Here is a 25,529-nt window from a genome sequence, read left to right on the forward strand (position 1 = left end):
CCGCCGCCACACTCTGTCTATGGCTCTAATAGCTCTGACCCCCTAGCAACTTTATTTATTAACATACAATCAAAATCACATTTCAGTACAATTAGAATACCACCACAAATATGTGCTAGTAAGTACTCAGAAAATAATTTTTGGTAGGTGTGTCTAGGTTGGGTTTCTATTGCTGCCATGAAACACCATGACCAAAAGCAATTAAGGGAGGAAAGGGTCTATTTAGTTTATACTTCATATCACTGTATATCATCAGAGGAAGTCAAGACAGGAACTCAAACAGGGCAGGATCCTGGAGGCAGGAACTGATGCAGAGGCCATGGAGGGGTGCTGATTACTGGCTTGTTCTCATGGCTTTGCTCAGCCTGCTTTTTAATAGAACCTAGGACCACTAGCAAGGGATAGCACCATTCGCCATGTGCTGGGCCCTCCTCCATCATTAATAATTAAGAAAATATCCTTTACAGGCTTGCCTACAGCCCAACCTTATGGAGACATTTTCTTAATTGAGGCTCTGTCCTTCCAGATGACTTTAGCTTGTGTCAAGTCGACATAAACTATCCAGCACAATTGATCCTGTGTCAGCTTGACTCACAAACACATCACAGCTAAGCCACACCCCTTTCCTTTCTCTTTCATCCATACGATCTCACATTAAAAAAAAAAAAAAAATAATAACTCTAAAAATCCCCAGTCTTTACAAATTTAAACATTTAAAAATTCAGTCTCTTTAAAATGGCCAACCACTTAAAGCTAACATCTTTTAAAATTCGAAGTCTCTCAGCTGTGGGCTGCTCTACAATAAAAAAAATAAATACTTTTTTTTTTTATTAATAAATACTTTCTTACTTCAAGAGGGAAGAAGCAGGGCACAGTTACAACCAAATCAAAGCAAAATCAAACTCCAAAAGTGAAAACTTTATATTCAAGGTCTAGGATTCACTCAGAATCTTCTGGACTCCTCCAAAGGACTTGGGTCACTTCTCTGACTCTACCCTCTACACCATACATACACAGCTTGTCTTCTAGGTTTCAACTGCCTTCACTCCACAGCTGCTGTTCTTGGTGGTTATCTTCTGCTGCAACTGAGCTGCACTTTCCCAATAGCCCCTCATAGGCTTTCTTCATGGTGCCAAGCCTCAACTTCTCTGCATGACCCTTTCAATTTTGGACCTTCAACTGAGGCTATTCCTTCACCAATGGCTTCTTCTGGCCTCTCACAGTGCCAAGCCTCAGCTGCTTTTCATTGCCCCTTTATGCCTTCAAACCAGTACTGCCTGGGTGATTCTCACAGTACCAAGTTCAGCTGCCAGTGTGAGGTACAACCTTGGCTGCCTCTGGAACACAGCTTCTGTGTGCTGACTGTCTCAGGAAAAACTTCTCCCAAAGATTTCACCTCAGTGATACTGGTCTCTTCCCAATCACCACTAACTTTTTAGGTCCAGCCAACCAGCATCAAGTATCCCAGCAAAGCAAAGGTTTCAATTTAGTGGTTCTGGTATCTTGTTAATCACAGCTGATTCTTTAATTGCAGCTGACCAGAACCACAGAATCTTAATTCAAAATTACAAATGAGTCCTGATAAGAGTCTTTAAACTTCCCCCTGACACTTCACAAGCCAGGCCTCTATCATCTGCATTGCTCTCAACATTCTTATCTCCCAAGTTCCTACAGAACAGTTCACCAAGCATTGAACACTCAATGGTTCTTCTTGGCCAAAGTTCTTCTACAATTTTCCCAACCACCAAAACAACATGGTCAGGTCTGTCACAGCAATACCCTACAGTCCTGGTACAAACTTGGCTTAGTTAGGGTTTCTATTGCTATGATGAAACACTATGACCAAAAAGCAAGTTAGAGAGTGTGGTGGTTTGACTAAGAATGGCCCCCATTGGCTCATATATTTGAATGCTTGGTCACCAGGAAGTGGTGCTATTTGAAAGGGTTAGTAGGTATGGCCTTGTTGGAGGAAGTGTGTCAAACCTACAAAGTTTGAAACCTTTGAGATTTCTGCCTTCTATCCAGATGTAGAGTTCTCAGCTGCCATGTCTGCCTCTATGCTACCATGCTTCACTGCCGTGAGGAGAATGGATTAAACCTCTGAAACTCTAAGCAAGCCTCCCTTAAATGCTTTCCTTTTATAAGTGTTGTCATGGTCATGGTGTCTTGTCACTGAAATAGAACATTGACTAAGACAGGAAGGAAAGGGTTTATTTGGCTTATACTTCCATATCACTGTTTATCATCAAAGGAGACAAGACAGCCACTCAAACAGGACAGGAACCTCAAGGCAGGAGCTTATGCAGAGGTCATGGAGGGGTGCTACTTACTGCATTGCTCTCATGGCTTGCTCAACCACCAGGACCACCAGTCCAGGGATGACACCACTCACAATGGGCTGGGCCCTCCCCCATCAATCACTAATTAAGAAAATGCCTTATTGGCCTGCCTACAGCCCAATTTTATGGAAGTATTTTCTTGATTGAGGTTCCTTTATCTCAGATGACTTTAGCTTGTGTCAAGTTGACATAAAATTACCCAACACAGGTTAACACCAGACCCATCTATCTACCTACTGTTTATTGTTTTCTATGTGTCTGAATAAACTTATAAGGGAACATGACCCTTCTCCAAGAAAAAAAAGATTCAAGCTAACCTAATTAAGATAATGGCTGGGCCATTAATAACCGCAGAGTAGCTTGTTGCCTTTTATGTTTAAGTAATAAAAGCATTTTTACACCATCTACAATGGTGTAATTAAATTCAATAATTTTTCTAACTAATACTATGATGATTTTCAAATGGTTTTATTGCCCCAGTAGTAAGCAGTTTAAAATTATTTTTAATATTTTATTCAAAAACTGTAAAAGGTGACTAAGAAGAGGTAAGTGATAAACAATGTAACCAGCCGGGCGGTGGTGGCGCACGCCTTTAATCCCAGCACTCGGGAGGCAGAGCCAGGCGGATCTCTGTGAGTTCGAGGCCAGCCTGGGCTACCAAGTGAGTTCCAGGAAAGGTGCAAAGCTACACAGAGAAACCCTGTCTCGGAAAACCAAAAAAAAAAAAAAAAAAAACAAAAAAAAAAACAATGTAACCAATGAACTAAAAATCCTGAGTATTCTATTCTTTCATATTCTGAGACTAGACAGAGATAATAGGGGCTTCCTTAACCAATTCTCCTAACCCAAACTAGCTCCTCTAATCATTGGCATTCAGGCTCCTTGATAGGAAGACCTCTGAGAACCTCAGGAACCTAGGGCACTGTTCATTGTTTCACAAGACCTCAATGACCCCTGGCTTAGAAGTTAAAAAAGAATAACAGTGGTAGGCTAACGGATACATCAAATGTATACCACGTGTGAGCATATGATTTTATTTCTTGGTGGTCAGGAAAGTTTTTATTTTTCACCATTAGCCCTTTGTAAGTATTTGCTAAAACAAAAATGTCACAAGAATTAAAATCTGATGCAAGTATACATAACCACTGGAAAGGGAGAAGGGGATTTCTTGTCATTGCTCTGGATAGGCTGTGAGAAGCTTTGAGGGTTTTCTCAAATAATGAGCATCCCTATAAAACAGATGATACGATGAAGTGATAAACAGGGTAGATGAATTTTTGTCCTCATAACCTACAAAAACACTTGATTTTCTACACCTGTACATCAGAGAGAATGTTCTCTAAGTTAACTCTAGAAAGTGTGTCTGTTGTCTCATTAATGGTAATCCTTGTGTGTTTAATGAAAATCTTATCGCTTCATAATTCTCAGTATGAGAGATATATTTACATTCTCACAAACATTCTGCATATATCCACAGGGGATTCAGTATCAGAAAATATGTTTTGCAAAATGATAGTCATCAGGACAGCACAGGTTTGTGTCTCCTAAGGTGCCTGTGTTGCTACATGGAAGTTAATATGCTCTGTGTTCATTCTTTCCCAGTGGTTCTCAACATGTGGGGTGTGACCCTTTGGAGGTTGGAGATCAGATATCCTGCATATCAGATATTTCCATTACGATTCATAATAGTACCAAAATTACAGTTATGAGGTAAAAATGAAGTAGTTTTATGGTTGGGGTCACCACAACATGAGGAACTATGTTAAAGGGTCGCAGCATTAGGAAGGTTGAGAACCACTGTTCTTACCTGTCGACACTGGCCCAGATGTTCGTTATTAACATGGAACTCTAATTTGTCCTGTCTTTTCTATCTTCAAATCCGGTTCAAACAAAGTCCAGAATCCCTCTTACATCTTATGACAAGGAACACACAAAGGATGCTTAATTCAGGTTTCTGGGTGTTATTACAGCTTGATCTCAAGGGAAGAAATAGAAATGATTTCAAGTAGCATAGCTGCATGACTATAACTGGAGGTCCAAAAATGCTGCTTACATTCTTTCCTTTTTTTTTTTTTAACTACTAAAATTTTATTTATTGGGAAAAAACCCTAACTTAATCAAAACAGCATCTACTCATTAGACTGAAATGCAACAATCCATAAGGTTAGACTTGGTTTTCTTCACTACTGTCTAACATGCCTCTTCCTTTTGAGCAAATTTCTGTCAAAAAAAAAAAAAGGAACAAAAATGCATAGATTCTAATTTCTTAGGCTGAGAGTTTTTACTGTCTGAAGTACCATATGCTTTAGTTATGAGCTATATAAATAATAATGTCCTGAAGCACAGTAGGGTGACTAAACTTCATGGCATTTGATAAAGTACAGGGAATATCCCTAACAACAAAATGTTCATGGAGAGGAAAATTAGTTTCTTTCTTTGATCACAGTACAATACATACATGTATCATGCCCCTTAAGTATGTGATATTTTGTGTCAATTTAAAAGGCACCTTATATTTTGGTATTATACATTGTATTACGATTGCCTGCCTTTTGTCTTCAATCTAGAGCAGTGGTTCCCAACCTTCCTACTGCTGTGACCCTTGAATACAGTTTCTCATGTTGAGTGACCCCCAACCATAGAATTACTTTTGTTGCTACTTCATAACTGTAATTTTGCTATTATTATGAATTGTAATGTAAATGTCTGTGTATTCTTATGGTCTTAGGGGACCCCTGTGAAAGGGTTGTTTGACCAGAGGGGTTGTGACCCACAGATTGAGAACCACTGGTCTAGGCAGTAAACTCTTGTTGCAAAAAATTTTGCTTTCCTTTGGGTTCCCAATTGAACCCCAGTGCCTTTTGTATGGTAGATTACCATTGCAACATTTTTATTTATTTTTAAAAATATATTTTATTTATTATGTCTGTGTGTATATATGCTCACATGTGTGTACAGGCGACATGGAGGCTCAAAAGGCACATTTGATCCCTTGGACCTGGAGTTTCAGGTGTATGTGAACCACCCAAAGTGTGGCTGTTGGGACCCAATCTCTGATCCTATGATAGAGTAAGTAGTAAGTGCTCTTGACTCCTGAGACATCTCTTCTACCCTCTTGTTTGTCTGAGGCAGGGCCTCTAAGCTCAGACTGAAGCTCATCCAACTCCTCCTGCCTCCTGGGTGCTGGGATTGCCGACACGAGCCATCATGCCTGGCTGTCACGACTTTTCTAAAAATAATTCTTAGTACAAAACAGGCAGTTACTTCCTGAGCAAATACATGACTCAGACAAGTCTCACTAATTTTTAGTGTTTTTATTTATTCTTAGACAATTTCATATATGTGTGTATATAGATAGAAGAGATAGATAGATAGATGATAGATAGATAGATAGATAGATAGATAGATAGATAGATAGATAGATAGATAGATAGATAACTATCATGTACCTGGATCATATATACTCAACACATGGCCCTCCCGCCTTCATATCTTTTTTTAAAAAAATAACCCACTGAATTCAATTAGTGCTGCCTGAATAAGCATGGGCAACTTACCAGCAAGTCTTATAATTTCAGCCCAGTTAACATCTCACGTTCATCTTGAGAGCTAGAAAACCTTCTGTGTATATAAAGTTGTAGGGTTAGGGAGATGGCTCAGTGGCTAAAGTACTTTCTCAAGCATAAGGACCTTATTTCAAATGCTTAAACCCACATTAAAAACAGGGGTATCGTTCCCTACACCTCGGTAGCTCCAGCACTTCAGAGTGCAGAGACAGGAAGTTAGCACCTTACTGCCCAACTCCAGATTCAGTGGAGACTGCCTCGATGCAACAAGACAGTGATAGCATAGGCCGTACAAGGGCCTCAGCCTCCATGTGCATGCACCTAGGCACAGCTGAGAGTCCACGTGCCATGTCCATATACATCACACACACACACACACACACACACACACACACACACACACACACACACACACACACACACAATTAAATATTGTGAGGATCAAGTGTGAAAATTCCCCTGACCAAGGAATAGATAAAGAAAAAGTGGTACATTTACACAATGGAGTATTACCTGGCTGTTAAAAACAACGGCATTACGAAATTTGAAGGCAAATGGATGGAATTAGAAACAAAAAATCATCCTGAGTGAGGTAATCCAGACTCAAAAAGACAAACATGGTATGTACTCACTCACAAGTGGATAATAGCTGTAAAATAAAGGATAACCATTCTACAATCCACAGACCAGAGAGACTAGGTAATACCTAGGATCTCCCTGGGAAGGGCAAATACAAGAGATTTCATGAGTGGATTGAGGGTGGGTGGGGATGGGAACATGAGCGATCAGTATCATTTTATTTCTTTATTTGTTTGTCTATTTATTTTTCTATTTTAGGATAGCCCTGGCTATCCTGAAACACACTATATAGACCAAGCTGGTCTCAAACTCACTAGCCTCTACCTCCTGCATGTGAGGGTTAAAGGCATATGCCACCATGCTTAGCTCATTTAATTCTTTTTTTCTAATTGTATTTAGAAGTATGCTATTTTATTTATTTATTTTACATCCCTGCACAGTTACCCTTTCCTCCTCTCCTCCCAGTCCCTCCTTTCCACCCTTCTCTGTTCCCACTTCCCAATCCACTCTTCCTCTGATTCTGTTCAGGAAAGGGCAGGTCTCCCATAAGTATCAACCAAACATGGCATATCAAGTTGCAGTAAGACAAAGCACCTCTCCATATATTAAAGCTGGGCAAGGTGACCCAGCATGAGAACCAGGGTCCCAAAAGCCAGTAAAAGAGTTAGAGACAACCTCTGCTCCATTAGGAGTCCCACAAGAGGACCAAGCTACATAACTGTAAAATACACGCAGAGTGCCTAGGTCAGTCCCGTGCAGGCTACCTGGTTGTCAGTTCAGTCTCTGTGAGCCACTGTGAGCCCAGGCCAGTTGATTCTGTGGCTTTTCTTGTAGTGTCTTGACTCTTATGGCTCCTACAATCCTTCCCCTGCCTCTTCTGCAGGATTCCCTGAGTTCCACCTAATGGCTACTCTAGAAGGATGTAGCCAAGAACCCAGGACTCCTTCCCCATGAGTTCTCAGGTTAAGGTTAAAGAAGCTCCTGGGAGGATAAGGTCACCAGAGTAACCGTGTAATTATCAAAGACAGCATACACATACATTTCTCTAACTGATTTATGGGGCAACTGTGGAAAACTATAATACAGGGAGAGGGGTGGAGGAGGGGCTGGGAGGAGAGGAGTGGGGGGAAACTGCAGTGGGGATGTAAAATAAAGAAATAAATAAATTTATAAAAAAACCCAAAACTATGTATAACTCTTTTGGAAGGTTATAATATAACATAACACTCTTACTATTGACTGTGTGGGAAGCAGATGTGAGCAAAGCTGTAATTAGAGCAAGCAAATGATAACAGATGGTAACTTGAATCCACTATGGCACAGAAGAGAATCAGAAACCAAAAAGTTAATATAATCAATTCTATAAACATACTTGCTTTAAAAATAACTCACAAAAACACCAAAAGGGAAATCTAAATAAGCAAGCAAAGGACCAATAAGATAAAAAAAAAATTGCCCAAACAAAGCAAAATGAAACAAAAACTCCAAAAGAATGCCATTGAATTAATTTTGTGTTGGTTATCTCTATTGGGTATGGGGCTTGCCCAAAAGTTTGGTTAACCTACCCAGTGAGATTCCCTTGGAAAAAAATTGATTTTTCCTTTGCCACTGGATATCAATTACAGATAGCTTCTTGGTTGTGGAAGTATCCTGTGCCTACTTGCCCCTGTCAGTGCTGGGACCCTTTCTGGCTTAAACTTGTGCGGGTTTTATGTGTGCTGTCACAGTCTCTGTGAGTTCCTATGTGCATCAGATCTGCCTTGTCTGGAAGACACTGTTTCCTTGGAGTCGTTCATCACCCCTGGTTTGTAGAAATCAATCCACTCATCTTCTGCATAGAACCCTGAGCCTTGAGGGAGGACTCTGATGAAGACATCTCATTTAGGATTGAGGACTCCAAAGTACCTGACTCTTTGCATGCTGTCCAGATTTGAGTTTCTATATCAGTCCCCATCTTCTGAAAGAAGCAGTTTCTCTGATGTGGCCTGATCTATGGGTATAGCAGGATGCCATGAGGAGTTCTTTTATAGCTATGTTCCTTTAGCAGGATAATAGTCTTAGGTTTTCCCATAAGCCCATAACCTATCTAGTCTCAGGGTCTGGGCCACTTTAATAGTGTCAGGTATGAATTCCAACTCATGGAGTGGGCCTTAAATCTAATCAGAAAGCAGTTGGTTTCTCCCATATTTGTGGCACTATTGCACCCGTATATCTTGCAGGCAGGTGGTTGTTGTAGGTTGCCAGGTTTGTAGTGGAGAGTTGCTCATGTTTATTCCAGATATACAGAGTACCTTCCAGTATCATGCGCATTAGTCACTAGGGGGAAAGCTTCTAATTAGGCACCAGCTCAGCTTCTCTGTGCGCTTCAGTGATGTGTTTTCATAAATAGAACCTTACCATCACGTTACAGATAGAACCAAGAGCCTGTGATGCTTGGGGATATCTTAGTTACTGTTCTACTTCTGTGAGGAGAGACCATGACCAAAGCAATTTACAAAGGGAAGCATTTAATTGGGGCCTTATTTATAGTTTCAGAGGGTTAGTCCATGATCATCATGATGGTGGGGAGTGTGGTGGCAGGCAGGCAGGCAGGCATGGCACTGGGGCAGGAACTAAGAGCTCACACTAAGTTGCAGGAAGAGTGAGAGTGAGACTGGCACACCTGATCCATAAGTTGCAGGAAGAGTGAGAGTGAGACTGAGCTTGGCATGACTTTTGAAACTTCCAAGCCTACCTCCAGTGACACCTCCCCCAATAAGGCCATACCTTCTCTAGCAAGGCCACACTTCCTAATCCTTCCCAAATGGGAAGTTCTGCTAAATGAGACTTAAGCATTCAAATAATATGGTGATATTTTATTTGTGCTGAAATGTGACTTTATTTGTATGTTAATAAATAAAGTTGCCTGGGGGTCAGAGCTAAAAGGCAAGCCATTCAGCAGAAGTCCGGTGGTGGTGGCACACTCCCTTCATTCAATCACATGGCAGGCGGAGTCTCTGTGTGGTCAAAGACATAGCCAAGCGGTGACCCTAACCTTTAATCCCAGTATGAACCATAGAGACTTGGAGGTCTGTATAGACAGGCAGTGACAGGAAAATCATGTAGTTGGGTTTAGAGCCAATGAGAAGGTAGAACAGAAAGACAATGGAGAAGCTCACTCTCTCTCTCTCTCTCTCTCTCTCTCTCTCTCTCTCTCTCTCTCTCTCTCTCTCTCTCTCTCTCTCTCTCAGGTTGCAGCAAGTGGTAAGCTAAAGGCTATTCGCTAGTGCTCTGATCTCTTAGGCTTTTAACTGTGTATTTGGTTCTGTGTTTCTTATTTAATAAGACCGTTTAGAATTTCGTCTACACAAATATTTGAGTCTAAGGGGGCCATTCTCATTCAAATCACCACAGGGGCTTTCTAATGGGTCACTTTGGCCAATGACTCAACAAGATGTACCTATTTCTGGCACAGGAGGTTTTACTTGGTGCCATATGATGTCTAGTTGTGGCAATTGACTCCCTATTATTTGGTGACTTCATTTATATTTCTTTCTTTCTTTCTTTCTTTCTTTCTTTCTTTCTTTCTTTCTTTCTTTCTTTCTTTCTTTCTTTCTTTCTTTCTTTTTTTTTTGGTTTTTCGAGACAGGGTTTCTCTATGTAGCTTTGCACCTTTCCTGGAACTCACTTGGTAACCCAGGCTGGCCTCGAACTCACAGAGATCCGCCTGCCTCTGCCTCCCAAGTGCTGGGATTAAAGGCGTTCGCCACCACCGCCCAGCTTATATTTATTTCTTATATGTACATATTTTACGATGCTTCTCTAGTAACAGGTTTCCATATGGTTTTTCAAATGCCCTTGAGTGTTAATTGTCCCTCCCCATAGTCCCTCTTTTACAATTCTTCCCCATCCCCCTCCCAATTTAATTGTGCTATTCCAATTTCCCTTTGTCTCTCTGTAACAGTATATTCTATTTACCTTTCCTTGAGGGATCCTTTCCTCCCTTTAATCCCTTACTAGGTACCTTATCTGTGGCTATTCATTGTAGCACATATACCGAAAGCTTAAAAGCTAACATCCATGTATAAGCGAAAACATACAATATTTATCTTTTTGGGTCTGAGTTACCTAAGGATGATTTTTTTCTAGCTCCATACATTTACCTAAAAATTTCATGATTTTGTTGTTTCTTTTTTTTTAACATGTTTTTATATTTTTAAATTCCATCATGTAAATGTACACATTTTCATGACCCATTCATCAGTTGATGACTATCTAGGCTGTTTCCAACTTCTGGCTCTTATAAATAGAGCAATAATGAACATGGTTGAACAAGTGTCTCTGTAGTAGCATGAAGCATACTTTGGGTATATGCCCTGTGAAACCTCAGTAACCCCCCCCCCCACTTCATCCCCTACAGACAAAGAGAAGCTAAAACCAGGATTCTTAAGTGTAGATAAGAACTTAGACGCCTTTTTCCAGGTGGCTTTATCAACTACAAAAAACTTAAGAAAACACAGAGTTAGGATATACGACCATTTGGCAGAGACTAAGTGGTCATAAAACATCCCAAACTCACCAAACCCCGGAAACAGCTCATAAAACTCCCAAACACTGTTGCTAAACAAACGGGAAATAAAGATAACATAAAAAAAACTACTGATATGAACCTAAAAGAGGGATGCGGGCGGTGGGAGATAAATTATGTGGTCTGTGCCTTTAAGAACTAGCCTCACAAAGAAAGGGGAGTGCTCCTTCCAACCTCCCTTCTGTGAGTAAGAGATTTAAAAGATAAAGTCCAGGCCCGGGAAACTGGACCAATCAAGGATGGACCCGTACTAACCTCCTCCCCTCTAAGAAATTTTATGGGTTTTTGCCTATAAAAACTAACTTCCCCAAGAAAGAGGGGCTCCTCCCTGTCTCACTGTATTGGGTGTAGGAATGAGTCCCTGTCTAGACTTGTATCTGCAGAATAAACCTTGCTGTTGTATTCTGGACATCCAAGGTCTTCGGTGGTCTCTTTGGGGGGGTCACAATCTGGGCATAACAGCCCAAGAGTAGTATAGCAGGGTCTTTAGGTAGCTCTATTCTCACTTCCTGAGGAACCATCACACTGACTTCCATAGTGGCCATACAAGTTTGCACTTCCACTAACAATGAGTAAGTGTTCCCCTTACTCCAAATTCTCACCTTTATGTGATGCCATTTGTTTTATTGATTTGGTCATTTGACTGCTACAGATAAAATCTCAAGGTAGTCTTAATTTGTATTTCTGTAGTGAATAAGAATTTTGAACATTTCTTTAAATGTTTCTCAGCCATTTGTGTTTCATCTTTTAGAACTCTACTTAGTTTTGTACCAGTTTTTAATTTGGTTTTTTGTTTTCTTGATGTTCATAATTTTTAGTTCTTTATATATTTTATTTATATTATTTTAGAAACTAACCCCCTATTAGATGAATAATCTTTCCTCATTCCGTAGGCTGCCACTTTGCCTGATTGATGGTATCCTTTGCCATATAAAAGCTTTGCAGTTTCATGAGGTCCCATTTATTAATTGTTGTTCTTAGTATCTGTGCTATTGGTGTCCTATAAAGAGAATCCTTTGCTGGGCCAATGAGTTCAAGACTATTTCCCACTTCTCTCCTATCAGATTCAGGGGTACCTGGTTTTTTTCTTTCTTTCTTTTTTAGAAGCATAAATATTTATTTGTAACAAGGGAGTTTGTGTACAGTGTTGAAAATCTATAACTTTTTGTTAAATTCACATTTGCACTTCACCTTTTTAAACAAACATTTATAATCATTATTTTATACAGATATAGATATGTGAATACAACATTGAGTTCAGTGGTCCTTCAGCATTTTCCACTTAAAGGTTTTGTTTTTTTTTTTTGAACAGAAAAACAGGTTATAATTCCAAAGTCCAGAGTTATTTGAAACTGGAAAATATTTTCTCTGTAGAAAATAGTAAAAATGATAACACTCCCCAATAAGCCCTTTTAAGCCAAATAATAGCTGAATTATACATATAAATATTGAGTTGGTGAGCAAACAGAGCATTGGTTTTTCAAGACAGGGTTTCTCTGTGTAGTTTTGGTGCCTGTCCTGGATATTGCTCTGTAGACTAGGCTGGCCTTGAACTCATAGAGATCCTCCTGTCTCTGCCTCCCAAGTGCTGAGATTAAAGGCGTGCACTACCACCTGGCCGGTATCTGGTCTTATGGTGAAGTCCTTGATCCATTTAGAGTTGAGTTATATGTGGATGATAAATATGTATCTAATTGCATTCTTCTACACACAGATACCCAGTTTGACCATCACCATTTGATGCTATCTTTGTTCCAGTGTGCGTTTTTGACTTCTTTGTCAAAGTTCATATGTCTATAGGTGTGTAAATTTATGTCTGGGTCTTCAAATCAATCCCATTGATCAATGTGTGCTGTGGATATCATTCTGTATAAATAAAACACTGATTGGCCAGTGGCCAGGCAGGAAGTATAGGCGGGACAAGCAGAGAAGAGAATTCCGGGAAACGGAAGGCTGAGGAAGGGAGACACTTCCAGCTGCCGCCATGACAAGCAGCATGTGAAAATGCTGGTAATCCATGAGCCATGTGACAAGGTGTAGATTTATAGAAATGGGTTAATTTAAGATATAAGAACAGTTAGCAAGAAGCCTGCCACAGTCATACAGTTTGTAAATAATATAAGCATCTGTATGTTTATTTTATAAGTGGGCTGTCAGACTGCTGGGGCTTGGCAGGACCCAGAGAGAAAACTCCAGCTACAGATGTGTCTGTTTTTATGCCAATACCAAAGTGTTTTTATTTCTACAGTTCTGGAGTACAACTGGGTAATACTTTCAGCAGTTCTTTTATTATTCAGGATTGCTTTAGCTATCATGGAAGTTTTGTGTTTCTATATGAAGTTGAAAATTGTGTTTTCACTTTCTGTGAAGAATTATTTGGATATTTTGATAGGGATTATATCAAATCAGTAGATTGTTTCTTGTAGGATGTCCATATTAATCCTACCAATTCATGAGCATAGATTTCCATCTTCTGATATCTTCTTCAATTTCTTTCTTCAATGTCTTTTTTTTTTTTTTTTGAGACAGGATCTCACTATATAGCTCTGGATGTTCTGGAACTTACTATATAGACAAAGACAGCCTTGAACTCACAGAGATCCACTTGTCTCTGCCTCCAAAGTGCTTGGATTAAATGTGTGAGCCACTACACCTGCCTCCTTCTGGCTCTTTCTTCAATTCTTAATTTTTTTTTTTATGCTACAAGTCTTTTATTTTCAAGTAAGAGTTACTCTAAGATAGTTTATTTTATTTTGATGCTATTATGAAAGGTATTGTTTCCCTGATTCTTTTTTCTGTAAATTTGTCATTTGTATAAAGGAAAACTACTAATTTTTGTTCATTAATTTTTTTCATTTTTACAAACTGTAGTCTTTATTTAATTATAGGTCAAATAATGATACTTCATTCATCAATCTTTTCATAGGACATAGAAACAAATTTCAGTTGATTCCAGAGTTTTAAACTCAAGTCCTAGTTTGTGAAGTAGGAACTGAAGTAGTCTAAGCCTGAGCTTCTATTTCTAAGCAGTCAAAGGGGGTGTTCCTGCATGGGCACACAGGAACTTCAGTGTTCACAAGATCATCTCAGAAACTCTCATCTTATCTTTGTCATCTGTCATGTTTCCTGATTACCATTTTTAACCTTCATTTATTTTCCATTCTCTTGTTACAACTAAAACAACCTGATAAAACCAGGCTGTGCTTTGATGTCTCATGGAAAACTGGTGGTGAAAATCTGTTGACATTGGAAGAATATAACCAGGTGACTCCTTGAAGAAATGACTGTGGGCCAAGCCTTCTGCCCTGGGGAAGGGGTTAATGCCATTTCAGTAATGTGAGTAAATTGTCCAGGAGAAGGAGTAACTCCCCCTGGTGTTCTTGTCTTGACTAGAAACTTGTCCAGCCACCATGTTATGACTCAACATGAAGGTGCTTATTGGATGCTGCCATCAAGTGTTTGAGTTTCTTAGTCTTCAGAACCATAAGCCAAGCATATGTCTATTGTTTATAAATTTCCCAGTTGGTGATACTCATTATTACAGCAGGAAATAGACTAAGATATCCATCTTTCTAAGTCTCAGTCTTTGATTTGTTTTAACTAACTGCAATGTAAGTCTAATAGCAGTAACAAAAGGGATGGCAGTGGCCTCACCTAGAGAAGACTATCCCTTACATGACATTGTGGGTACAGAAGACTACATCTTACATGACTGTGATTGTGCATTAGTTTTGTATCCTACTACTTTGTTGAAACCGTTTATTAGCTGTAGAAGTTTACTGGTGGAGTTTTTAGGATCTTTTATGTATAAAATCATATCATTTACAAATAATATGTAAATAAAGATACTTTGACTTCTTTCTTTCCTATTTGCATCTCTTCAATGTCCTTCAGTTATCTTATTGTTCTAGTTAAGACTTCAAGTATTATATTGAATAGGTATGGAGAGAGTGGACATCCTTACCTTGTTCTTGAGTTTAGTGAAAGCGCTTTGAGTTTCTCTTCTTTTAGGTTGGGGTGGGCTTGCTGTAAATTGCCTTTACTATGTTGTTATGTTGAGGTATGTTCCTTGTATCCCTAGTATCTCCAGACCTTTTTTTTTTTTTTTTTTTTTTTTTTTGGTTTTTCAAGACAGGGTTTCTCTGTGTAACAGTTCTGGTTGTCTTGGAACTCACTTTGTAGACTAGGTTAGCCTCAAACTCACTGAGATTCACCTGCTTCTGCCTCCCAAGTCCTGAGATTGAAGGAATGCACCACCACCACCCAACTCTCCAGAACTTTTATCATGAAGGAATATTGGGTTTCATCAAAGGCCTTTTCTACATCTAATGAGATGACCATGTGATCATTCAGTCTTTTTTATGTGATGGATAGTTTATTGATTTGAGTATGTCGAACCATCCCTGCATCACTGACATGAGACCTATTTGATCATGGTGGATGATATTTTTGATGTGTTCTTGGATTTGATTTACAAATATTTTACTGAGAAACTTTTCATTTATACTCATAAGGCATAATGGCTATTCTTAGTTGTCAACTTGACTATACCTGGGATTTACTAAAATTTAAATGACTGGGCATGCCTATAAGGGATTTTTTTGTTTCTCTAGGAAACCCTGACTAATATATAAGGGATACTGGTTTATAATTTTTTTTTGAGGTGCTGCAGTTTTAGTATCAGGGTAATTGTAGCCTCATAAAAAGAATTATGAAATGTTACTTTAGTCTCTATTTTTCAGAATAATTTCAGGTGTATCAGTATTAATTCTTCTTTGAAGGTCTGGTTCAGTTCTGCACTTAATCTATCTTTCCTTGTGGGTTTTTTTGGGGGGGCTTTTAATTACTGTTTCTATTCTACTATTGGATCTGGCTCTGTGGGAGTTGCTTATCTGATCTTGATTTAACCTCAGTAGTTCACATATATCAAGATATCTACCAATTTATTTTTGGTTTTCTAGTTTGGTGGAGTACAGGTTTTTAAAGTATGTCTGTAAGGTTCTCTGGATTTCTTTGGTATCTGTTGTAATGCCCCCTTCTCATTTCTAATTTTATTAATTTGGTTATTTTCTTTCTGTCTTTTAATCAGTTTAGCTAAGAGTTCATCAAGCTTGTTGATTTTCCCAAAGAACCAACTCTTTGTTTCCTAGCTTTTCCACCCCCCCCAATGCCATTTCATTGATTTCAGCCCTGAGTTTGATTGTTTCTTGCCATCTAATCATTTGGGGCATTATTTCTCCTGTTGTTCTAGAGCTCTTAGGTGTGTTACTAAGTAACTAATATGAAGTCTCTCCAATTTTTTTTTGGTGTAGGCACTTAGCTATGAACTTGATTCTTAGATCTTCCTTCATTCTGTCCCATAGGTTTCAGTATGTTGTGTTTTCATTTTTACTCAATTATAAAAAGTTGTTAATTTCCTCCTTAATTTGTGTCTTGACCCATTTTTCATTCAGTAGTGAGTTGTTCTGTGTCCATGAATTTGTAATCTTACTGTTGATATTCGATAGCTGATCCATTATGGTCAGATAACATGTGGGTGTTATCTCAGTTTTCTTACATCTGTTGAGTCTTGTTTCATGTCCAAGTATGTGGTCAATTGTGGAGAAAATTCCAAGCTGCTGTGATGACAGTATATTCTTTTGTGTTTAGCTGGAATGTTCTATAGCTGTCTTATAGGTCCATTTGTTTTATGATGTTATTTAACTCTAGCATTTTTTCTGTTAATTTTTTGTCTGTATGACCTGTCTACTAGTGAGTGTGGGATGATTAAGCCACCTGCTATCACTGCATGAGGGTCAATGTGTGATTTTAGCTGTGGTAGTGTTTTATTAACTTGGGTGCATAAATGTTTAGAATTACAATATGTTCTTATGTTCTTGGTGGAGTCTTCCTTTGGAGTCTTCCTTCCTTTGTAGCATCTTTCCTTCCCTATCATTTTGGTTAGTTTTGGTCTTTTTTTTTTGTCAGATGTTAAGATAGATATACCTGCTTGCTTCTTGGGTCTATTTGCTTGAAATATCTTTTTTCATCCTTTTATACTGAGGTAATGGCTAGGGTGTGTTTCTTGGATGGGACAGAAAGATGGATACTGTTTTGTTTTCTAATCCAGTTGGTTAGTCTGTGTCTTTTTATTGGGGAATTGAGACCCTCAATATTGAGAGTTAACAATGAGAAGTATTTATTGATTCTTGTTATTTTTGTTATTGTTATGGTTAGGCTTCCTCCCCACTTTGGACTCAAATATTTAGGATCTGGACAGCAAAATGTTATTCCCATATTCTTTAAATCTTTCACTGGTGATCTGTCAGTTCCTATACAAACAACAACAACAACAACAACAGACAACTGGATAATCTATTTCAAAACCACTAGTATTTCCTTTTCTTTTTCGGTTTTTAGAGACAGGGTTTCTCTGTGCAGCTTTGTGCCTTTCCTGGTACTCACTCTGTAGCCCAGGCTGGCCTCAAACTTGCACAGATCCACCTGCCTCTGCCTCCCTAGTGCTGGGATTAAAGGCATGTACCACCACCGCCTGGCTTAGTATTTCCTTTTAAAAAGTGAACATCTATTCACTGAAAATACTTTCTTGAGGGCCCATATGCAGAATCTACAATAAACATTACAATGGGACTGTATTAAAATAAAAATCTGACACTGCCATGGCCTCCATGCCTTCAAGCATCCTGAAGCCTGGTTCAGGATATTGTAGTACCCTTCATCTATAGGTTATTATGTTCAAAGGCATCCATAGAGGTCTCAGAATGTCAATAGTCTGAAACTGTATATAGGTTGTATTTTCCTATGCATGCACACTTTTTATAAACATTTAAATTTTACTTCAAGGAAGTGCTTTATGACTTAAATATATTAAAATTGCCCATACCACTACTCATATTGTTATTTGAACACAAGCACTGTGATACCTCCCTGTCAATGTGGAAAACTAAAAGATGGCTTATATTCGGATGAAACAGATTAAGATGGCACTTGATTACACCGTACTACTTAAGATGTTAAATTGTATAAGATGTTTATTTTTGTTTACTATTTTTGGATTGTGGGTAGGCTACACATCAAATGAAACTATGGGAAGTATAACCACACTACTGTGCTTAATTCTTCTGAAGAAAAAGACAAACAGAAAGAAAAGGTATGTAAGGTGTAAGACAGACATGGAAGAAATAAATTCCTTGGAGTATAAATCTGCTACCGAACAGAGAGAATACAACACTCCAAGAAGACTGACCGGGTGTCTAAGAGTTCAGAACTAGACTCCATACAAGTCTGAGTGTCTTCCAACATACATGTGACTCATAAAAATAATAATAATAAGATAACTGCTTTTCAAATGTAAGGACTCAGAGTAAGAGGCTGACAAAGCCATTGAGTCAATCCCAGGAAAGGCACAGGCGAGGTGTGGAGGCACACTGGGAGGAACTGAGCCTTAAAGCTGCAACTCTCCTCAGTAGGTGTAGATTTGCATTAATGACTCAGTATACCATGAAAAGGGACACAGAAAACAACAAAGACATGTCAAATGATGACCACATCATGTGATGATGCCAAGTGAAATGAGCCAGCCTCACAGAGGCAAGTGACATGTTCCCTCTAATATATGGGATTTAGGGAGCGAAAAGAAGAACGTGGAAGTAAAATAGGCAACAAAGGATAAAGAGGGGGGAGGTAAGAAGGAAATATAATTTTTTAAAGATTTATTATTTTATGTATGTGAGTCTGCATGTATGTATGTGCACCACATGCATAGTTGGTGCACAGAGACATCAGAAAAGTGCACCAGGTCCCCTGGGACTTAAGTTACAAGGGGTTGTCAGCTGCCATGTGGGTACAGGGCATCAAACCTAGGTCCTCTGAAAGATTAATAAGTGCTCTTAACTGCTCAGTCAACTCTCAAGCCAATAAAATAAAAGATAATAGAGGAACTGGATATGATCAAAATCTATTTCTATTTACGAAAGTGTCATCATGAAATCCATTACTTTATACAAGTAACGTATGCCAATTAAAAAATTAAAAAAATTAGGTAAGTGTGATCAATAGTTCAGAAAAAGGACAATATGGAAAATCTCATGAGAAAATTAAAACCTTAAACCTTAAAAAAATGTAACAACCAAAGTTAAAATGCAGAGAACCTCATGTATTGAAGAGGTTAGAGGATTGGAAGGTGTCAGAAAACTCCATGAAGCGAAGATGGAACACAACAAGAACACATACAACTCCAGGCTGGAGAGGGCACATGTAATTAGAGTCCCAGAGGGTAGACCCAGGGCCTGCTGGAAAATAGCACTCACCTAGATGCGAGAACTAGAAAAAGCCAATGTTTCTCAAAACTGAACATATCAAGCAAGAATTAAATAGAAATAAAACCAAAGTATGTGATAGTAAAACTACCAGAAGATCAAAAACTAAGGGAAGCCTTCTAAAGTTTCCCAGAATAAAGACTTGTTGTTTCAAAGAAGCCAGTTGTGGTGGTACACACTTGTAGGAGCAGCTGCACAGACACTGAGGCAAGAGGATCTCTTGAGCCCAGAAGTCCAGGGCCTGTCTGGACCAAAATAGGAGACTCTTTCTCAAAGAAAAAAAAACAACAGACACACAAAGTTTGTTATAATCTAAAACAAAACCAATTACCCTTCTACTATACGCTGTTTATGAAAAACAGACCTTAGTGTAAATATACAGAAATACTTAAATTCAGAGTAGGGGAGATGGATTCATAGGCAAAATGTTTGCTATCTAAGTATGAGGAGTTGTGTTTGGATCCCCAACACCCACAGAAAAGCCAGGTGCAGTGGTGTGTGTGTGTGTGTGTGTGTGTGTGTGTGTGTGTGTGTGTGTGTGTGTGTGTGTTTGTAAGCCTGCTGAGGGAGCAGAGAGATTCTGGGGACTCACTGGCCAGCCAGTCTAGCTGAAACTTCTAGAGAAGTCCAGGTTCAACGAAGACCCTGTCTCAAAAAGTTAGTAGAGAATGGTAGAGGAAGGCACTAAAATTCAACCTCTGGCCTACACAGACATGCACATCACATACCCGCATAGATACATGCATATCTACACACACACACACACACACACACACAGAAGATAAGAATTAGTTAAAGTCAAAAGATGAGAAAACCTGGAGAGGAACCTCATTAACAAAATGAGTTGGGGTAGGGAGCATGAAAAGGACAATGGCTGAGGCCAAAGGAACCTCTTCAGGGAGCATCTTTCGGGGCACCTTTCCCAGAGAATCATTCTTAGGCATATCAGCTCAATCCCTAGAAAATAGGAAACATCTGACTTTTTATAACTGCTTAGGAGTAGCAGAAGTTTTACACCCTGGGATTTAGTTTAGCATAGTGTATGTGACTTAAAAAAAAAAAAAGCATGGAGAAGCCAGGTACTGACTGGTGGGGACCATAAATCAGGAGTTGGTGTTCAGCCACAGCAGAGACTACATGCTCACTCTGTGACCCAGAGAGAGCTTCAGGGAGGTGTGGTCTGATTCAGGTTGTAGGATCTGGCTGAAAGATACAGGCCTGTGTGCTTAGCCAGGGTAAGGCCATCTAATTCAGCGGCAGAATACTTTCCTACCATGTACAGAGGTCTAGGTTTTACTCACAGGTGGAAGGCAAGAGGCTCCTGGCTGGCCATGTGTAGCCACTTCTGACTTTCCAGTTCTGTTTTAGGTGACCTACTGACCTGCACATTTTTTTTTTTTTTACTTTACACTGTCTCTTTCACTCTATACTCAAAGTGAGTCACATAATCAGTGCATATGAGCCCCCTGTATTAGTACTTTTCTATTGTTATGATAAAACATCACAAACAAGGCAGCATATAGAAGGAAGGGTTTATTTGGAGCTATAGTCCCAGAGGGATAAGAGCTGTATAATGCAGTTTACACTGTAACATTAAGTAAAACCACTATATAAGACATATTGGTCATTTCCCATAGTAGTTATATATTGCTTCAATAACTTCATTATTTGCTCTATAACATCATAATAAGACATATTTCAACTTCTTCACATTTTCTGATGAGTTCCTGATTGGGCTCCATATTTTACCAAAATAACATTATCTACATTTAAAATGACTTCAGAAACACTGTACTAAGTATATGTATAAATACGTTCAAAGAATCATAAACTTCAACACTTAGATTTTGAAAATAAATTATTTGGCATTTACTAAGATCAAAAACTCTAAATATATTCCTTAATACAAAATATACATTTATGTCCCTTAAAAACATATTGAGAGCAGTGCATATTTTTGCTAACTTTTTCAGAGTTATATATTCTTTCAAATCAATAGTTTATTATTGGTACAATAACATTTTAAGTAAATACTATTTTATTTATTTATCTATTTATTTATTGTTAATTTACATCTATGAGTGTTTTGTCTGTGTGTATGTCTGTGTATCATATCCATGCAGTGTCTTGTAGGCCAGAAGAGGGTGTTAGATCTACTAGGATTGAAGTTACAGGTGGGATGTGAGCAGCCATGTGGGTGTTGGAAATTAAAGTCTGGTCCTCTGAAAGAGCAGCCAGTGCTCTTTACCACTGAGTTCTCTCTCTAGCACCAATACTGAATATTTAAAATATTTAGTACATTATTAAATGATAATTGTTGTTCAGAAAATATTTCAGCCCAAACAAACATTCTAATAGCAAGATTAGGAATATAGCAAATGTTTTACAGAATCTTGTTCCACTAAAACATTAATTCATAACTTCTTTATCGAAAAAACTGTCCGACTAATTCTAAGTAAAATCCTTTAACCTTTTGTACGAATTAGATTAAGGAAAAACTGAAGAACCCAAAAGCCAAAGACATAATTCCTGACGCCGGTGGTTATATGGTGGGAGGTGATTATTTCAGCATCATCTCCGTGAGACAAACCCCTTGTTATTATTGATTGCCACTTGAAGTGCTTCCTTCATCCTTTTCATGGTAGAATATTTAGGCAGGTCTAGAATACTGTAACATGTCAATGATCTTGGGTTATCCTTTTCACTGAGAGTTTGAGGACAACGAAATTTTATTCCGTTAAACTGTAGGCCTTTTACATGAAGTCTATCATGTCCTGTAAGAAACACTAGAAAGGAATACAATTTTGTTAAGGTATTTTATATAAAAAAAACTCGAGATAAATAATAAGGAATTAATAAATATCAGCAACATATTTTTTTGTTCATAGGAAACTGCACAGGGGCAGGGGAAGCCTAGAAAAGTCATGATACGTGCGTGGGTTTTGTCCTCTATAAATTCATGCGCCTTACCACTAAGAATGATCAATCACATTAAGAATGATGATTACAGTACTTACAGAGGAATTTTTTCTTTTCTTCCAAAGTTAATCTGTGGAAAGCTTTCCAAAAGAGTAGAATAGTTGGGTGTGATTTGTGATATTCTTTTTCATACTGTGAATTCTTGAGAACAAGAGGAAAAAAGAGGTAAAGTTTTTAGGGGGGATATGTATCAGTTATTTGAAAAAGTTATAGGGTACTCAGGTTGTCACTTACATTTTCAAATTGTGTCCAGTCATAAGTAACATTTCCAATTATTGCTGTCATTAGCTCTTCAGGCTGGAACCGTCTAATTATATCCCAGTGACACACCTGGTAAAATCCTCTCTCAAATTCCTCATAAATCGTCTTTACAGAAGTGTTAAAAATGTAATCGACACACTTAGAAACATAGTCTTTCCTTGAGGGAAGAAAAATTTAAAAAAATGACATACCTTATCAGTGACTACAATATTATCTATTTTGCTCTTTTTGCTCTATGGAGAAAGCAAAGTATATTTCTTCTGTGTAGCCCACAAGTCCATACAACACAGGGAGATGAAAACCTAGCCAACTACAAGAAAAGTCCTTAGAGGATATAAGAGCACGATTATAGCTTTAGAGTGTTCTCATTTTCCTTATTGCAAGGAGCAAATGTAACTCCAATCTGAACATAAGCGTTCCTTGACTTTCTATAGGGATATGTCCCAACGAGCTCATTATACATGGAAAATTCATTTAATATCTCTAACCTACTAAACATTATAGCTTAGCCATTTTGCTCACTGGCTGTTCTCCAGCATCATAAAGAAGTATTATATCTCATGTAACTAGCTTAGAGAATAGTCAAAAATTCAAAATTTGTCGAGTATGATGACTATGGAATGTCATATGCTTTCCTATCACAGGAGACTAAGGGTGGGCATAAGTCCAACCATTTGACCCTTGGTTCTTTGCCTCTACACATTCCTCTCTGCCACTCTTCTCTTGCTTCCTCTTGTTTGTAGGGAACCACACAGCGTAAACATTCTCTCTAGCATGGCATGCTTCTTCTTTACCTGGAAACTTCTATCTAGTCAATAGATTTTCATCCAAAAGTGATGTTCTCAGGGCTGGTGCCTTTTGTTCCTCCCGCCTTTTCTCTTTCAGCAGAACTAATTTGTGGAAATAAGTTCTGAAAGGTCTGCCTTGCATTATAGAATACACTTTGCACAGTATCATCGATTTCCTGGTGGCAAGTGACACAGTGTGGATGTGGTTTGACTGTCCCACGAGGATTTATGTCTTGACATATATTTCTACCATTGTTGGGTATTAAGAAGAGAGAAAGTTGATCTGACTTTGTGTTTATGGTGGGCTTTTGGAGAGTGATTAGTTACACAAAATCACTACATAGAGCACCACCATTGAACTCTGGTAGCCTAATGGAGTGCAAGAGGAAGTTCAAAAGAGGCGCACACTCGTGCTCCTTATGTCTTGTCAGGCACTACTCTCTCACACTCAAGATGCTGCCAGCAAGAAGGCCACGGACAGATGTGGTCCATGCATTTTCAGATCTGTGAGATAAATAAAACTCCCTTCTTTATAAAGTTACCCAGTGTTTGATATTTCATTATAGTAATGAAAAGTAGGCTAAGTGGGGTTGCCACTAGAAACATGGTCACACACACCACCAACACCACTTTAAACTGCCTTTGTTAACTGACCTGTTTAAAGCTCCTCCTTCTGTCCTCCCCATAACCAGTCATATGCTGCTAAACGTGTAACAACCAGTTTTCCAAAAGGAAGGTGGGGGAGAGTGGGATGTAAGGAGACAGAGAGGAAGAGAAAAACAGAGAGAGAGAGCAGGTGGAGGGAAAACAGAAAAGACAGAAAGGAAAACCTCATTTGTAACATTTGCCAATTTTTAAAATATTCCTGCCACGGCGGACTTCAAATTGCTAATACTTTAACTGAACATTGATGAACAGTTTGCAGTCAGGTCCCTTAAGCAGGCATGAGTTGGTTTATTTGATACATTACATGATAGTCTATTTGGGTATCAGCTTCCTGCCCACTCTGATATCAGTTTGTCTTTTTCACAGCTCCATTACCAGTATCTGGAACAGAGTATAGCATAGACCAGGGACTAAAAATCTCTTAGATGACAGAAATATCTATTCTTGAATCATTTCTTGTCTTCTCCTACCTGTTTAGCATTCTAAAAGACAAGGAACTAAAATGAAGAACTGAGAAGCTCAGATATATTTTAAATTGTTTTGATACAAACATTTAATGCCTATTCAAAGTAGACATTTTAGGTCTCGAATCTTACTTGTTGGTTTGGTTCACAGGTACAGAGATCCCATTTGGAATTAAGTCAGCATCTTCTTGATCCCAGTATATCTGTAACCAAAATACAATCGAATGATAAACATGAACATAAATCTGCGATTATTGTCAGTACATATTCCCTATAAAATGTAAAATGACTGGAGACAATCATTTTTCAGTTAAGTCTTTTGTTTGTTGTGACAGAGTCTATTTATGTAGGCCAATCTGGCCTCAGACTTGCCTATACCCCTTCCCAGAATGCACCACCACACCCAACTCCAGACTTTTAAACACACACACACACACACACACACACACACACACACACACACACACACACACACACACTTAGATTTTTAAGATTTAGAGACAGGGTATTTCTATGTAATGCTGGCTGACCTGGAGCTTGCTATGTAGACCAGGCTGGCCTTGAACACAGAGAGATCCCTTGCCTCTGCCTCTCAGCTGCTGGGATTAAAGGCAGGAGCTACTCTGCCATATAAAAAAATTTAAACCTTCCCCAATACATGTTGTATGTATATATTTCAAGCACAAATTATCCTGTTTAGTTAAGGACACTGTTTGCATTAAATGAATGTTTGCTATATCCATATTTAAGAGTCTGTACACATAAGATATACAAATGAAGACCAGGTTGGAGAAATTTTCACAGAAATATTATCTTTAAAAATGTAGACATTTGGGGTTGGGGATTTAGCTCAGTGGTAGAGCACTTGCCTATCACGCGCAAGGCCCTGGGTTTGGTCCTTAGCTCCAGAAAAAAAAAATGTGGACATTCCATATTAAAGGTTCTATAATAAAAGTATTTTTTTTTTTTTTTTTGGTTTTTCGAGACAGGGTTTCTCTGTGT

At 38.6% G+C, this 25,529-nt stretch overlaps 1 protein-coding gene across 4 annotated transcripts in view; it reads right to left on the bottom strand.

Moving 5' to 3' along the window:
* Nucleotides 1-21,013: 21,013 nt before the first annotated feature.
* Nucleotides 21,014-25,529, bottom strand: part of Herc6 (HECT and RLD domain containing E3 ubiquitin protein ligase family member 6) — a 54,926-nt gene continuing 50,410 nt past the window's right edge. For 3 of the 4 annotated variants that reach the window (XM_076566866.1, XM_076566865.1, XM_042273406.2), the window contains 4 exons: nucleotides 24,660-24,730; nucleotides 22,583-22,766; nucleotides 22,387-22,489; nucleotides 21,015-22,155 (listed from right to left, as the gene is read on the bottom strand). In XM_076566866.1, the coding sequence (XP_076422981.1) occupies nucleotides 21,941-22,155; nucleotides 22,387-22,489; nucleotides 22,583-22,766; nucleotides 24,660-24,730 (573 nt within the window). In that variant the 3' untranslated portion in view covers nucleotides 21,015-21,940. Of the gene's footprint in view, nucleotides 22,156-22,386; nucleotides 22,490-22,582; nucleotides 22,767-24,659; nucleotides 24,731-25,529 lie in introns of all 4 variants that reach the window. The other variant, XM_042273403.2, reaches the window with a different exon arrangement.

The sequence above is a fragment of the Peromyscus maniculatus genome, chromosome 3 (genome assembly GCF_049852395.1).
Source record: "Peromyscus maniculatus bairdii isolate BWxNUB_F1_BW_parent chromosome 3, HU_Pman_BW_mat_3.1, whole genome shotgun sequence".
Classification (NCBI taxonomy): domain Eukaryota; kingdom Metazoa; phylum Chordata; class Mammalia; order Rodentia; family Cricetidae; genus Peromyscus; species Peromyscus maniculatus.